Raw genomic sequence first — 15,299 nt, 5'->3', positions numbered from 1 at the left:
TGAAAGGGAATTTCAGTTACAGCACCGAGTCAAGGGTACCACGGTAATGTTTGAGTGAGGGAACTTGGCACATTTCCTTCTGGTGCCCTTTAGGTTAAAAGGGTAAGCGCTGAGCACATAACACAGGAGTGTCAATGTGTGCATGTGTTCAGGCCCGAGCATGTGCATGCATACACACGCAGGACAATGGCTCATATACCGTAGCTGTGGATACGAGGTATTATTAAAGCACAACGTGGCTCCCAAAGGCATGCTGTAGGTTAAGACTCAGTGGAGCCAGTTCCTCTCGTGGCAAAATCCCAGAGACACCAGCATGGGCCTGCTGAGTGGGGCATGGCCCGAGTCCAGCCAAATGGAACACAAATCGCCCCAAACTCCTCAAAACCTGGACTGGAAAAATGAAACTGGGATGTAAGGCATGCCATGTGATGCACAGTAAATATTTGGTCAAAATTAATGAAGGGGCAAAGTCTGCCAAGAAGCCTTTCCTAGACGTCCACAGAGGGGAGACTGTGCCCAGTCTGGCATTAAAAAGAAATTTCCTTCTCCAGACGACTGCTCACAAGCCCGTCTACTCTCCAGCACCCACTTACCACGTCTTCTCCTCAGAACACATACCAGCTGTCCAGGTACACAGTGTGTCCAGCCAAACACTCGTCTCCTTCCAGGCTATAACTGAAAATGACTTGATCATAAATGTATCCCAGTTCCTTAATTCCCATCTGTCAATTTTCTCCATTTGACGACAGAAACACCGTCAGACATCTGACCAAAGTTTCAGAGAAAAACCTGCTTTCCTCAAGAGTTGGAGACAGAGGGGGAGGAAGAGTCAGATCTGTGCAAGATTCTGGTGATGACAAATACCAGAGAGGAATTATTTAAATAACCAAGGGCCTTTCAAACTGTTTTGTAAATGGAAATAATCACCCTGAGGATATCTCCTCTCCTTTCCACTGATACTCCACTGATTTTCCAGACAACTCCACTCAAAAAATGAACAACACTAAAACAAAACGCTCAGTAGAATTGCACCGGTTTTGAAATCTATCATTTATGTTCTGTCAGAATCTATCAAACAGGGCGTAATCTGTCCTGCCACGCTGAAATCACACAAAGCCAACGCTCAGCCCATACAGTGAGCAACTGCACTCACTGGATTTTTCACATCATCCATACAGACGTAAGCTCGGCGCAATCACAATCAAAGAGCGCTGCAAACACTTTGAAATAATTTTAGCAATGGCTGTCCAGACAAGGGGGGAGGCAGAGGAAGGAGGCCAAATGCACTTCTGCATGTCCCAGGGGTGCCCATCATTCTCATTAAAAGGGAGAAGTGAATAGTGTTCTTTGATTAGAGGACATAATGAGATGGGATAAACACGGGCTGTCAAGAACGAATGTCAGAAAGAATCACAACAGTCAAGTCAGACAGCATTCATCGCGGAGTGCCAAACACACATTTTGCATTATGATGTGCACCAAAAGGTGCGATGAACGAAGCCAAGTGCATGTTTGGGGGGGAAACAGAGTGAGGAAGAGCGGCTCGAAAACTCAAGTGTTTTTTTTTTTACTTTGCATGGTTTGAACTGTGAAGCTTCCGATTAAGACTTAGCGATAGAGGCAAAGCCGGATGCCAGAGCATTTGAGGGCTTAAGGCTTGAAGAACCTGTCTCTCACCCGCCAGCGACAATTGTTATTCAATTAGGGCATTCATTGTACCAGCAAAGGGAAGGAGGAAGGGGGGAGCGAGGGAGGGAGGGAGAGTGAATCACAGAACGGGGTAATAGTACAGTTGAAGGAGACTTGGAAAGGTGACAGAAAAGAGTGATAAACAGCTGCACAAGTCTTTCAAAGTAGCATTTAGAGATGAAAGGGCGTTTGAAAAAGAGGCTTTTATTATTAATTAAATGTATCACTCTTGTTCAAAAAGGTTACAGTGTCGTTTCACAGATAGAAAGTGGAGCCACACATTTCTTCTCCAGACCGGAGGCATTCAGAAAACTAATGTTTTGGGATTATTGTGTTTATTTCAGTGGCGACATCAGATTGAAGGGGAAATATCACCAATTTGCAGAGAGCAGGTAAGGCCGATAGCATATCGGGATTAGCGGTAATCTCTCAAACTCGGAGCGACAGTGTGTTTACATGCTTACATGCAGTTATTTGAAGTCTCCTCACCATGGTTACAGCTCGGCGGTGGGAGCTCCTCCAACAGCCGGCCTATAGTGGTGAGTTTCAAGGTCACCTTCTCGTTAATTATGTTTTCCAGAGCTCCCCTTTAAATAGAGCACACTCCTCCTCTTTTTATCACTGTCTTTTGTGTGACAGAGTGAGCCCCGAGGAACTGTTACATAAAGTTGCTGATGAAGCCCTGGATGAGAGCAGGTTCCAGCCGTGAACCTCCGAAAACACGGCCTGGATTTACAAGTGATATTTCAAAAATTCAAAGTAAACAGGAAAAAAAACGTTAGAAAGCTTTTAACACCGTCGGTATGGCCAAAACCCAAGATGCTTTGAGATGGAAAAAGCTTGTCACTGGTGGGAATCTTGACTAGGGGGGAGTCTCTAGTGAAGAGGGGGGGAGGAACCTAGGATATTAATCAACTAATTAGCAGTCTCTCTTTTAACTGCTAATTTAATCTATCCCCTCTCAGTCTCTTTAATGGTATTTTCCCCTGTCAGTTATAACCAAAGAGAGGTTTAGCATTTCAAAAGTGTACCCGGGCTTTGCAGTGAGGAGGGGGGGGGGGCAACAGAATGGTCACCGAGGCTGGGAGGAGGCCTGAGATCATGGAAGGGAGAAAGAAAAGAAGGATACAGGGGAAAGGCTGTCCTCAATGCCATCTCTCCGTCTCCCCGGTGGAGAAAATGAAAGGGAGGGAGGTCTGAGCCTTTTTAAAATGCACAAGGCAGAGCACCCCACGGTAGCATGGCTCCTCCACCGCAGCAAACGCTGGGCCCAGGGCAAGCCTTATGGGAGTTCCTGAGTATGCAGAATTTAGATACATGAGGGATGTTGGCCGCGCTACGCCAAGCCAAACCCGCAGCGCCACATTAAAAGCCTCTGACCAGGATCTTTTATTTACTCAGCACTTCTAAAAATCAACCTCACCTCCTCCCAGATGTCCACCTTTGAAAGAAAAAAAAAAAGAAACACCAGTGTCCTTGCCTCACAGTTTCCACCACTATCACCCTAATCAGCAAATTCGGTGCCATGAGGGACCGGGGAGAATATGCAATGTGAGCGCAGAGAGTGAGATCAAGAGTATTCCCTGAGCTGAGTGTCTCACGCATGTTTGACTGCTCTGTCCGCCCCTTCGTCCTCCGCTCTCCCCTCCAACCCCCTTCCACACCCTAGGGCAGGCTTTGTGTACCCCCCCATCCCCCCGCCACCCCCCAACTCCCCCCACCCTCCCACCACACCCCCCCCCCCCCCCCCCCCCCCAGTCCCTCGTGAACATTCCCTTCCCCTCCTCCATGCCTTACAATCGCCCTGTTGAGGCGACACAATGTGGCCTCCCCGTCCCCGTCCCCACAGGCTCTTTCTGCACGTCGGCCTGTTTTATCTAAGAAAAGGCTCGGCACTGACCGGCCACAAAAAAAAAAAAAAAAAAAAGGCAAGTCTTAAAAAACTGGGCCAAAACAAAAATGGGGGGGATGGGTAAGAGAGGATGAAGAGAAACCTAAAGAACCCCCCCCTCCCCTTTGCACACAGACCAAACACACACCCCATCTCTCTCCCCACTCACAGCTATATTAGTGGAGCGGTGAACAAACTAAATCATGTTGAAGTTAGATTGAGTAAATATGCATAATAAAATGTATACTCAGCATTATGTAATTGGCTTGAGTTGCTCTTACATGATTTTGCATTTGCTTCCATGACTGGCGGCGTGGCCGTGGGATTTCTAAGGATGCCATTAGTGAGCTGAGACAGAACCCAGACAACACCTTTCATCCTATGAGGACACGCCATTTATCACTTCCACGCCGAGCACCGATGGGGAATGTTTGTCCTCCACGTCAAGTGTCAAAACAAGATGCATTAACTCCACCACTGACCCATGAGTCTCATATCCATGGGGCTGCGGTGACACGCCCACTGCCGTCTATTATCAGCCAGCTCCGAACTAAAAAAGCTTAAATTGAGTCATGATCAGAGTCCACCTGCTCTTCATGCAGCTTAACTCTGTCTCGCCATACATTTTTGGAGCTCAGACTGACAGACAAACACAGGCCAAGTAAATCTGGCTAAGTACATTAGATTAACATTTAAATGGTTAATTAGTGAGCGATGACCAATATGCCCTCCCCAGTTGTCACTTGTCAAACTGAAGCCTGAGAAGAAGTGCCACCTCATTCCTGAGGGATTTAAGACACCAAGTGGTTGGTGCTCAGGCCGTGGAGATGTTTCCTCTCTTTTATAAAATTATCTCAACTATCTAACTCCTCAGCGCCTCGCAGCAGACATGCTTATCACTCAAGCTGCAGACACAGCAAATGACTAACTATTGACGTCAATTGGATCTGTTAATTAATCCAATTAAGAAGCTCTTTTAGGCCCATTAAAGGAAGAACGGTCGGTGGAAAGCAGATCATTAAGAGTCACCGCCTAATTTATCTCCCCTCAAACAAACTGCTTTGAAATGTTTATCTAGTCAGTCACTAATGACTTAGCCGTGGTTCTCATGAGCGGGAAGAGGACACAGGCTGCCCTCCCACATTCCTCCGTGTGGTTTCACTAAGCCAAAGTCGGCCTAATCCTGGATCTTAGGGTGTAAAGCCTGCTTGATTTGGATTAGGATCAGATTAATGGGCATTAGCGGAAGTTATAGAGATAGAGCTCTGTGGGCGCTGTCACCTCGCACAGGTGTGACACTTATCACACCTCAGAGAGCGGGGCGACACGGCTGCTCTGAGTGTACCCAGGGCTATGTTTCTCAGCGCATCCACGGCCTTCATGTGACATCCGTTCTCAAAAATCGCGCATTTTTGGGTGATTTGTTTTCACAGCATGCCTTTTCACATCGCTGATTAAAAAGTGGGTATGCATGGGAGACGGTGAAAGAAAAAAGCTGGCTAGTCGGGCCAAGGGGAATGTGAAATGTGAAAGCAAGAAGACAGGAGACACACTCAGGTCTCACCTGTGGTCCACGGTCATTAATTGGCTCTTGAGCCTGTGGTGTCCTGTCATGCCGTCATGATGTAGGAGGTGGAAGAGCTCCACAATTTATCAGCATGTAAGAGTCAATTTGTCAAGAGCTTGACTGCTGGGGGCTGCTGGGGCTGTGGCTGATTAAGCGGGCACAACTGCCAGTGCCCATATCTTTAGGACTATGACACTTCAGTATGCTCTCAAACACATAAACACACGCCACGCACACACATAAATCGGTGCACTTAACATAACACAGCATCAAAACACTGAGAATTTACAGCAACATTGATGTAAGTTTTTTTTGCTGGGACACACTCCATTAATTCTGGTGTTTGCTGTGCAATTATCGCGGACCTGTGACAAATGATTACCAACAACCCTTCAAATGTGATTACCAACAACTCTTATCTCACCAAAGGAATCCAGGAAAATATATTCAGTGAGGGCAGAGGTGTGGGTACCTCATCCCCTTATTGGAGTGGTACTTCAGCGGTGACTAAGGTCTGATGAGCGCTTGGAGGAAAGATAATAACCATTTAGAGTACAGTGGGAGGATAGATCACCTGATAACAGGGCGGGATGTGATGCATGGAGGCGTCAATTTACAACCTTCAGACAGACCAAGGTGCAATAAGCAAGTCACCACAGGTCTGACAAGGGCAAAGAGCATCTCATCTGTCTCCCTCCCTCCCTCATACACACATACATGCACAAAAGGACATTTCACAAAAGTACACATACATTTTTACAACAGTGGAGCAATGTGAGAATGACTTCGATCCCCAAAAACACCACAACAGCTTGCAACAGAGACCTGGTAGCATCCATATACTAAAATGAAATCATTAACCTTCCTATTATTAGAAAATATGATTTTTTTTTTTTAATGACAAGCGACATGTTATCCAATTTTCCTGACAACGAGTGTCTAATCCAGCGCCAATCCTTTGAGCATCTGCTGACCAGTCCAATTCTATTAGCAGGCTCTCTTTTCACACCCTGCCTATCCTCATGTAACACAAATATCCCAACTGCTGGGCATGATGGGAAACCTTAATCACCAAGGGTCCCTCTCAGAGAGGACAGAGGCATCCTTGACTCGGCCCAGGCACAGACCCCAGCTGAGGGTGGAGCGCGCGGAGCCGCCACCTCGCCCTCCGCTCTCACCTCGCACAGTATTTAATGTTGAGGTGCAACACTGTTTCCTGCCACTGCTTCCCACAATGCACTCCATCACCACATCGCCGCCTCGGTCTCCCTTGCCCATGCGCAGCCTGCCAGCGCTTTTAACGCGACAGGAAACAAAGACACAATTCAGGAAACCAATCAGGAAGCACAACTAACATTTGAACTCTGGAACAATAAAGTCCTTCAGAAAGACACTGGCTCCAACGCTGGAGGCGCATGCCTGCCAGTCTCTGAAATTATGTTTTGACTACATTTTACCTTAGAGCGTTTTCCCGAAATGATTTAAGATGCCCTGTTAAGCATTCAGAAGAAATACTATCATTTGCTATGATATGAAGTGTGGAGATATAAGTTAATGAGACCCAGAACCCTATATTCTGGTTATATTGCTGTCATATTTTTTGCCCTCAGTTGTCATTCGGCTCATGAGGTGCTGAAAGAGTCCATGTTTAGACACATTAGGAAACAGACTAAGTATTTTGTGCAGGTAAGCCATAATGCCTTTTCAGGTTTAAACTTGAAAGCAATTTCCCTGACTCTTACTTGTAAGTAATTACATAGGTGTGCTGGGGTTATAACAAACTGCAGTAAAGCTTCTGACAGTCATGACTGTTTCAACTCTTGCTATGAGTACTACAAAAATCAATAAATAAACACATAAATAAGTAAGTAAATAAATAAATAAATACATTTAAACAATATTTAAACTGAAAAGAAAAAATCTCCTTATTCTCATTCTTTACAACAGCCATTGTGCATCTACCATCTTTCTGTCATCTATCCCCTAAAATCAATCATCTTTCTTTTGCGTTAAAAGCTACTTTCTTTGACAGAATTGCCCTACTGGCTTACATTCAGGATGCATTTCCTCTAATGTCTCATAATGGGGTGGAAGGCACTATACAGTCTTCACAATGCAGGAGCAACTGACCTGGAAAGCCCCAGCTTGCATGATCCAGAATGTCTAAAAAGACATGCATGTGATGGCTGGGGGATTAAGCATGTGCAAGATAATAAAGGATGCAGAATGCATTGGAAGAACTCAGACTTGAAGCCGAGCTGGTGCAGCTCCATGATGAATAAGTTGTATAAACGGCACGGAAGACAAACAAAACAAGCCTGACAATCACACAACAAAGAAAACCTTGATTGAAAACCATAAGAGTTTGTATAAAGCGTTATTTGATGTGCTGCAAACAGCCACCAATTACAAAAAAAAAATCTGAACTCAGCAAAAACGGTCATCCATGGGCAGAGTCATGACAAACATGGAAACCTGGTCTCAGTAGGGGCTCTGCTGTCTAGTTGACTGATGATAGCTGCTCTCTCCACTTATCCCACATGGCTTCAGCACTCTATGTGTGACTTCATGTGCACTCAGCTCTTTAAAGTTAGACAAGCCCTTCACCCCCAGAGCTAACTTTGTTGGGGCGAGAGAGAAAATTAAACTTTACTGTGTCAAACTGTGCTTTCCCTCTTTCCAAAGCGTGCAGCTAGAAAGGGAAATGAGCCTTTCATAAACATCAGGCTGAGGCCTTTATAACAGTCAACGGTGAAAAATGTCTCATAGTCAAAACATATTCTTACGTTTGGATATGTCTCTGTCTACATTTGCAATGCAAGAAGCCCACCTCGTTGTATAGGCAAATATTTCAGTACACAAAACAAGATCCATAGCCCACTTGATTTGCAGTGACGCCCTTTTGTTCTGCATGTAGTCTAACTGAATGATAAAATCATATGAGGCTCCATTCATAAAACAGTTAAATTGGAACAACTTCTCTCTTGTGGCTTGTTTGACAAAATTAGGTTATTCCCCCCCCCCTCCTTATTAAACGTGCAAAACGCGCACAATGTATCAGCACCAGAGCAGCTGAGAATAATTACTTTCTTACCTGAGCACACATGGAGAAATCCTACAAGAGATACAATTCCAATAAAAGCTGGAGACATCATTCAGCGTCTCTCGTATGAGAAAATGTCTCGTGTAATCCAAATTATACGAAAAATAATCTAGGCATCCGCTCCTTCATGTCAAACTGTCAGACAAAATCTCAGAATCCAGGGCTTGAAAAGTGAATGGCCAGGTCTTGGTTTGTTGGACCAAAAAAAATGCAATATATTACCACAGTCCGAGAGCAGTTTTATCAACAGCGATTCCTTTGGCTTCTTATTATGAATGAGCAAAGGGAGTTCAAAAATTAAAATGATAATGAAAATAAAAACTGTTCCAAACGGCCCCAAAACCCGAAACAGGCGCCGCTGATATAATGTATCAGTAGTTGACTTGAACTGAATGAAAGCATATGTTAAAACTATGCGTGAATATTTGAGCAGGCAAGAACCACGGCTCTATCCTTTTCTTGAATCCATCCCGTTTCTGCCGTGCGCTCAATGGCCAAGCCAGGAGATCTCATTCAAATCATCCAGCTCCCGAGGGCTGTGCAAAAAGAACAGAAAATCATAAAAAAAAACAAAAAAAAAAAAAACACGGGAACTGAAAGTTTAGTCGCAAGTGGGTAAAATCAAGTGAGCGGTCGCTGAAGTCCACGGTACAGGAGCTATATCCTTGCAGTCACATTATTTCAGTCCAGGTTTGAATCTGTCACTTGAGATCGGAAAGTTTGCAAGTTAGTCCTGTCCTCCCTCCATCCGCAAGATCCAGACAGGAGATCAGTCCAACTTTCCCATCACTTTTTTTCTCCTTTTCTTAATTCGCCTCTTCTGCAAATCCGACTGATTGATCCGTACGTGCGTCGCAGACCCCGAACCTCAGGCAAGGGGGGGAATACGGATTCACATTCACAGCATTTCATTCAAGGAGAGCGGAATGCCTCGTCAATTGGTATGCGCCTTTCTACCCCCTCCATAGACCCGACAATGTTTCCCAGAGAAGAAATTTAACCTCTTCCCGCCTGGATCCCACCGAGCACAGCGCTGCCGGAGCCCACACACTGTATTTCAGTAAGCTATAAGCCACAAATGAGGAAGACCATGCAAAAGTAATCGGGACAAGTTTTTTTTTTTCTCTCTCTCTCTCTCTCTCTTTGTGATCCTTATTTCCGGAATATCCCCTAGTGAGTCTATAACACTCAACAGCGAATTTATGACGATCTGCAGCACTGTGCTATTTTTTTTTTTTTTTTTTTTTTTTTCATAAAAATCCCATACGACACAATAGGCTATTTCTATAATACTCCAATATCGCGGACCACCGTTTTGCTATAAACTTTGTGAAACATCCATGTAAAATTTATTCTAAGATAATATGTCTCGTGCATTGTGAGGCTGGCCAAACACACACTAGGTCTTACATTTTAATACAAAAACTTGAAATAAGAGTTTTAATAACAGATTTCTTTTTTTTTTATCAGACAACATTGTGAGCGTAAGGCTGAAGTTCCTGTCCTACTTCCAACAGAAGGACCTTCTCATTTTACAGCAATGTTCAGAGAACAGCAAATCAAGAAAAAAAAAAGGTTAAACCTTGTTACCACTGTGAAATTTTCATGAGTTTTTGTTGTTATGAAATACACACTATATTCCCAAGTTACAACAACAGCTAAATAAGCTGTCCACACTGCAGAATGTGCGGGTGCACTTGGTTAATTAAAATTTGGTCATAAAAATATCCAGTAACCAATACTCCCACAATGAGTTTTTTTTTTTTTTTTTTTTTTTTTTTTTTTAAGTTGTGGGAGATTAACTTTTACAGCCAAGAGTCCCTCAAAAGAAACAAGACAAAGTGTCATCCCTTTCTTCAATTCGGATCTCGCTGAATGACTTGTGGGCGTATCTGTGAACATGAATTTTCAATAATGTCATCAAAATCTGTAGTCAAGTGAGGCCCTGCACCCCACACTCACTCTGAGGAATAACCAGCATTAGACACAGAGTACAGTGTTAGGTCGGTTATACATTATGCATAACCACCCGATGATAAATTTTGTATTAAAATGTGCAAATAGATCAAAAATGTGAAAAAAAGACTACATAGACTAAACCTGAGGAGAATTTCATATTTCCCCAGCTCAGCTCAGCCCAAGCTGCTCTGTGGATGCCATGCTGGACATTCGTTACCAAACAGCGCCCTCCAGTGAACACTATCGAAACTAATCTATCAAGGGCTGCATTCACCAGAAAAAAAAAAAAAAAAAAAGAAAAGAAAAAAATACACACCATGCGTGCTACAGATGGTATCTGCTGTGTTTACAACATATTGGTATAAAATACATGCAGCCCTGTAAACCTTTTGATTTAGTCCTAGGGTTGCCCAAAATGTTCATGCCACAAATATGTTTCAAACACAGATGAAGGTTGGGATTCAGGGAATTCTGTCAAAATTCTTCATGCCTGTGGGGAGATAACAGCGAAAAGAGCGACAGTGATTGTGATATATCCTCTCATAGTGCTAACATAAGAAAATAGCAGTGAAATTAAACAACCTGTTTCGCTGCACAGCTTCTGGAGCCCCCTTAAGGATGCCCGGAGGTCTCCACACCCCTGTTTACAAACCACTGGTCCAGTCTACCTCATGCTGAGTGATGAGGGAAACCTACCTGGCTGAAATATAGGAAGAAAATCTGACTTTCCGCTCCTGCCATGCTTTCATTTCCCATTTATTTTCATCCATTTGTGCTTTACATTACAATTTTACACAGTCCATTCCAATTTGGTCCCCCAATGTCCTGTTTTCCTGAAAGCTTTTACCATCCTGGCTCTGTAACTGGCTGCACTGCTGAACACTTCCCATTGAATGGTAAATTTTTCCCAAAGCCAGCAGGAGGGAACTGTAACATAGAAGCAATTATCAGCAAAGTCCCCACTTAGACCCGCCAGCATAGGAGGGTGTCTGCGAGGGCTGGTTGCTACATTAGGATGTGAGCGGTTCGAAGCTTTGATGTGGCACCGCGAAGAATGAAATGTCGAAATAAAACTGTGTCGCAGAAAACAGACAGCTATCACAGTTCACTCAAAGTACAGTCACCCCTCGTTCTACCTGCCATTATGTGCGCATCAGTGTCAAAAAAGGAATGTATAAAATATAGGACATGAAAGAACTGTATTTTCTTGGGATACTGATAAAGCCCGGTGGTGCATTTCTAAGATGCCAGTGCAAAAAAATACATTAAATGGTAAAATGAAGGCTACTCTTTACCCTATGTCCTTTTACCCCTCTGCACCACCATCAAATTGACTAAGCCTAATGCTGGACTGAGCTCTTTTGTGTTTTCCTCTTTTGCAAGTCATACAATACACAATTTAGGACATCTGAGCTCTCAGAACAGGGGCTCTCTCTGTCCTCTCTTTTCCCCTCCCTTGCAACTTTGATCAGGCCAGCACAGGGTCAGGAAAAATGACATATTGTCTTGGTGGTGATGGCAGTGGGCCTGAGGTGGAGACAGCAGAGAGCTTTTAACACCACAGCCAAATCACTTTCCCAAAAACAACTTCCAAGAATATAAAAGGTATAAAAGGACAACAGAGTTCTCCAAGCTCTGACTACCACGCACTGCCAAGGGCTTTAACTTGTGACCACGAAAGAAAACCAAAACAACATACTGATGCTGCCAACCATTTGTAGAGTTATTATTTTTGCATGCTGATTATGTAATGCCGCATTTATTGTACTTACTGTGAAAGACCTGGTTACATTTGTGTGGTTTGTTGTGGGAATGCCTTAAAGTCTGGTGGTTTTGGTGGAGTCCAAGAGCATTAGCCAGCAGCCGTTTGCACCAGTGAGACTGGGAGTTATGTAACCCAGCGTGGTGACGGGCTCCATGCAGACCCTTGTGGTCTTTAGGGACCCCCAGCACCACTAGCATGGCAAGCAGCACCACCAGCAAGCACACAAGCTGCATAGTGACTGGCAACACTGAGCCAGACCAGTGTGGGTATGCTTGATCCAACTATCATGAAAAAAAAAAACAAAAAAACAAAAAAAAACACTTCTCTCACTATTTGAACAGGTCCTGCAACAGGAGTTGACTGCAGATTGGTCCTTCTATGCAAAAAAATATCAAACAAAATCCATACTTGATTGCTACAAATGGGGCTTCAATTGCATCACAGGTACCGTATTCCTTTCAAAAGTTACAATTACAAAAAGTGCAGAAAGAGCTTGTTCCAAACATCTTCTTGAAGACTTTTAAAAATAGCTACAAACTGCAAAGAGAGTGGCATACTTCCCAGCAAGAGCTCTTGATGCTGCTACCCTTGAGATCTGCCAAATACATAAACCCCTGCAGGCTTTGCTAGTCTCCTAAATCCAATGACAATGTTTCCCCTGAAGTTCGATGGGATCTTAATGAGGGGAACGCTGTATACAATGTGCGCGGTGAAGTTCACTCCCCTCTCCATCTCGCCATTCCGTTGCTCAATGGTCCGACTGTCTCTCATCTTCCCGGCCCATTATTTCTGATAATTCTTCTTTTAATATTCAAAAGGAGTATGTGGACGTTCCGTCTTTTCTTATGATGTGTCTATGCGTACAGCAGGATGGGGGTTCATGCTGTGAGTCCCTTTCAGATGTGTTGGACTCCGCACAAAACCTAGGCCGCTTTAGCATAGAGGTGATGGGGTGACACGCAGGCGGGGTGAGGCGAAGGAAGCCCACATTCCCTTCCCCCTGACTAAGACTATTTAATGGCTTTCATTCCCAGCTCACCAGCTCACAAAACAAGATGGCATAAAACAAAACCTTTCCCCCTCAAAAAAGATACTCCCCATTGAGAGGCAAACATAGCTCTCTCTCCCAAAGACAGAAAAACAGGACCATTTTTCCATCCTCGGAGAGAGTGGTGCATTTTGGGATTTGACACTCCACAGGCTGAGGAGCTTTATGGTACCCCAAAAATAAATAAGTTAGGAGGTAAACAGAAAGTTGTCAGAGTTGCAGTCAGAGTCACCTTGGACAGAGTGTGGGAGTCATAGGTATGTTTGAGCTGCTTTCATAGGCACTTTAGCTGGATGCTTACCATACTTCACTCACTTCACATTCACCACAGCCTTTTATCATTCAGGTCCTGTCCTTGCCGAGCCATTCATTTATTTATTATTGTGCTACTTTTCTCTTTATAAGACAGGAATTCAAATTTGTTGCCTCCGTCAGTTAGCAATGGGCAGCACGTCTCCAAGGTGGTTTGAAAAGATAAACATGAATAACATGAGGTAAAAAAGGGTTTTTGAGCGAACTCTTTTAACATTTTCCAAGACAATCGGTAAATAGCTGGAGGCTATCTTTGTTCCGTGTCTGTTTTGAGCTGTGATCCATGTTACAGTTACATAGGCAGCTCATCACAAATCAGAGGCAAGCATCTATGCTGACTGAGCCAACCAGCCAAGACCACATTGTCCTTTGGCAGGAAAGGGCAAGACTCTATGGACTGTTTGATGCTCACACACTGAAATGTCTGTGGAATAGAAGTTAAGAGACTGGAAATAACATTGCCGGGTGGATGGCATCAGTTTCCGTTGGAGCTTGGTCCGCTTCTCATCGCCAATGCCAGTGGACGTCCAGAGGCAGAATATACAATAGTGCGAACAGATGGGATTACACTTACCCAACTAAGCCAACAGTCTGTCTCTTACAACCATATGGAGATCTCTCATTTTTACAACTTCCTGTAGGCAGTAACTGTTGCATGAGTGATATGTATGGTGAGTTGAATCTGCAGGATGTATCATGTTGAATGAAGAGTGCTTTGTCATGCAGTGGGCCTACTAGGAAGAGACCTCTCACATTTTCAGTCATGGCACTCTTGAGGGAGAGAGATGAATTTCAAGTGGCCTGGCAGATGCTTAACATGGAACTGACACGGGGGCGGGTGGGACGAGAAGTGGGAAAAGGGAGAAGAGACAATTTGGGCTGTGTCAGACACATATTGTTGCTCAGAGGGAGATGACCTGCAGTCCTGAGGAAGCTACAAATCACACTGGTGTCATCGTACGCCTCCAGGAGGCTACAAATCATCTCTGATTGGACGCTGAGGGAGTGGTGAAGCATCTAAAGTACAAAGCAAAAAGCTACAACAACAAACTCATGAGCCCCTGCCATGGTTTGAAGTCTGCCATGGTCTGATTTCAAGGCAAATGAACATTCATATTCCTCACTGCTGACTAATATCACAGTTTGTTTTCTGTCTACTTGGGAAAAACAAAGATGCTGATTAATGCACTGCAGAAATCTCTATCTTAACAAGCCATGCAGCCTCATATAACAATTATTTTAGTTTTTAGTTTAGTAATTTAGTTTTACTTGTTTCAGTTTTTTTTTCTTCCTCTGAGCACCAGCATTAATATGTTGAAACTAGGCGGAATAAGGCAGATCAGCCCACTAGCATTAAGAAAAATTATACTTGATTCAACATTTCTGCAAACAAGTTGATTAGCACTGGAAACAAATCGGATTATCTCAAGCTTCTGACTGATTTTTTCCCCATTTGTTTCGGGAAAACAAGGTTTTAAGATTGCATATGAGATTAAATGACGTATTAAGAGATTTCTTGCAGAGCAGCTGGGACTGTCCATAACTACAAATGACACTATTTAAGTTCATCAATACTGTGTGAAGTGTGGTACACACATCACAAATCAGCTTGTTTGGCTAATGCAAAATCCAGTTGGCTGGATATATATATGTATGTATATACACGGAGAAAGAGATAGATAGATAGATAGATAGATAGATAGATACATATAAGTATGTGTGTGTCTGTGTGTGTGAGGTGTATGTATGTATGTATAGAGAGTGAGAGTATTTGTGCTGGGCTCCATCCCAGAAAACCTCACAAATAAGCCAAAAAAATGCTTTAGAAACTGGACAAGGCAAAAAATGTCTCCTGTCAACATTACATTGAGGGGATGCCAAAGAAAGAGTAAGAGAAGAAACAGAGGAGGGAGAGGTGATACAAAAGAAGTAGGATGCAAAGACAACTAAAAGAAAATATAAACA

The 15,299-nt window shown here is 43.7% G+C and overlaps 1 protein-coding gene across 3 annotated transcripts in view; it reads right to left on the bottom strand.

Annotated features, from left to right (window-relative positions):
• The window catches only part of robo1 (roundabout, axon guidance receptor, homolog 1 (Drosophila)), a 191,762-nt gene that overhangs the window by 141,274 nt on the left and 35,189 nt on the right, over positions 1-15,299 (bottom strand). Inside the window, exon 1 of one of the 3 annotated variants that reach the window (XM_030067250.1) lies at positions 8,242-8,791. The exons of the other annotated variants lie outside the window; for them this stretch is intronic. Within the exon in view, the coding sequence (XP_029923110.1) occupies positions 8,242-8,302 (61 nt within the window). The 5' untranslated portion in view covers positions 8,303-8,791. Of the gene's footprint in view, positions 1-8,241; positions 8,792-15,299 lie in introns of those variants that run through there. 3 annotated transcript variants of the gene reach the window in all.

Source organism: Myripristis murdjan, chromosome 13, assembly GCF_902150065.1.
Source record: "Myripristis murdjan chromosome 13, fMyrMur1.1, whole genome shotgun sequence".
Classification (NCBI taxonomy): domain Eukaryota; kingdom Metazoa; phylum Chordata; class Actinopteri; order Holocentriformes; family Holocentridae; genus Myripristis; species Myripristis murdjan.
The sequence above is the reverse complement of the archived record's forward strand: the minus strand, read 5'-3'. Positions and strand labels throughout refer to the sequence as shown.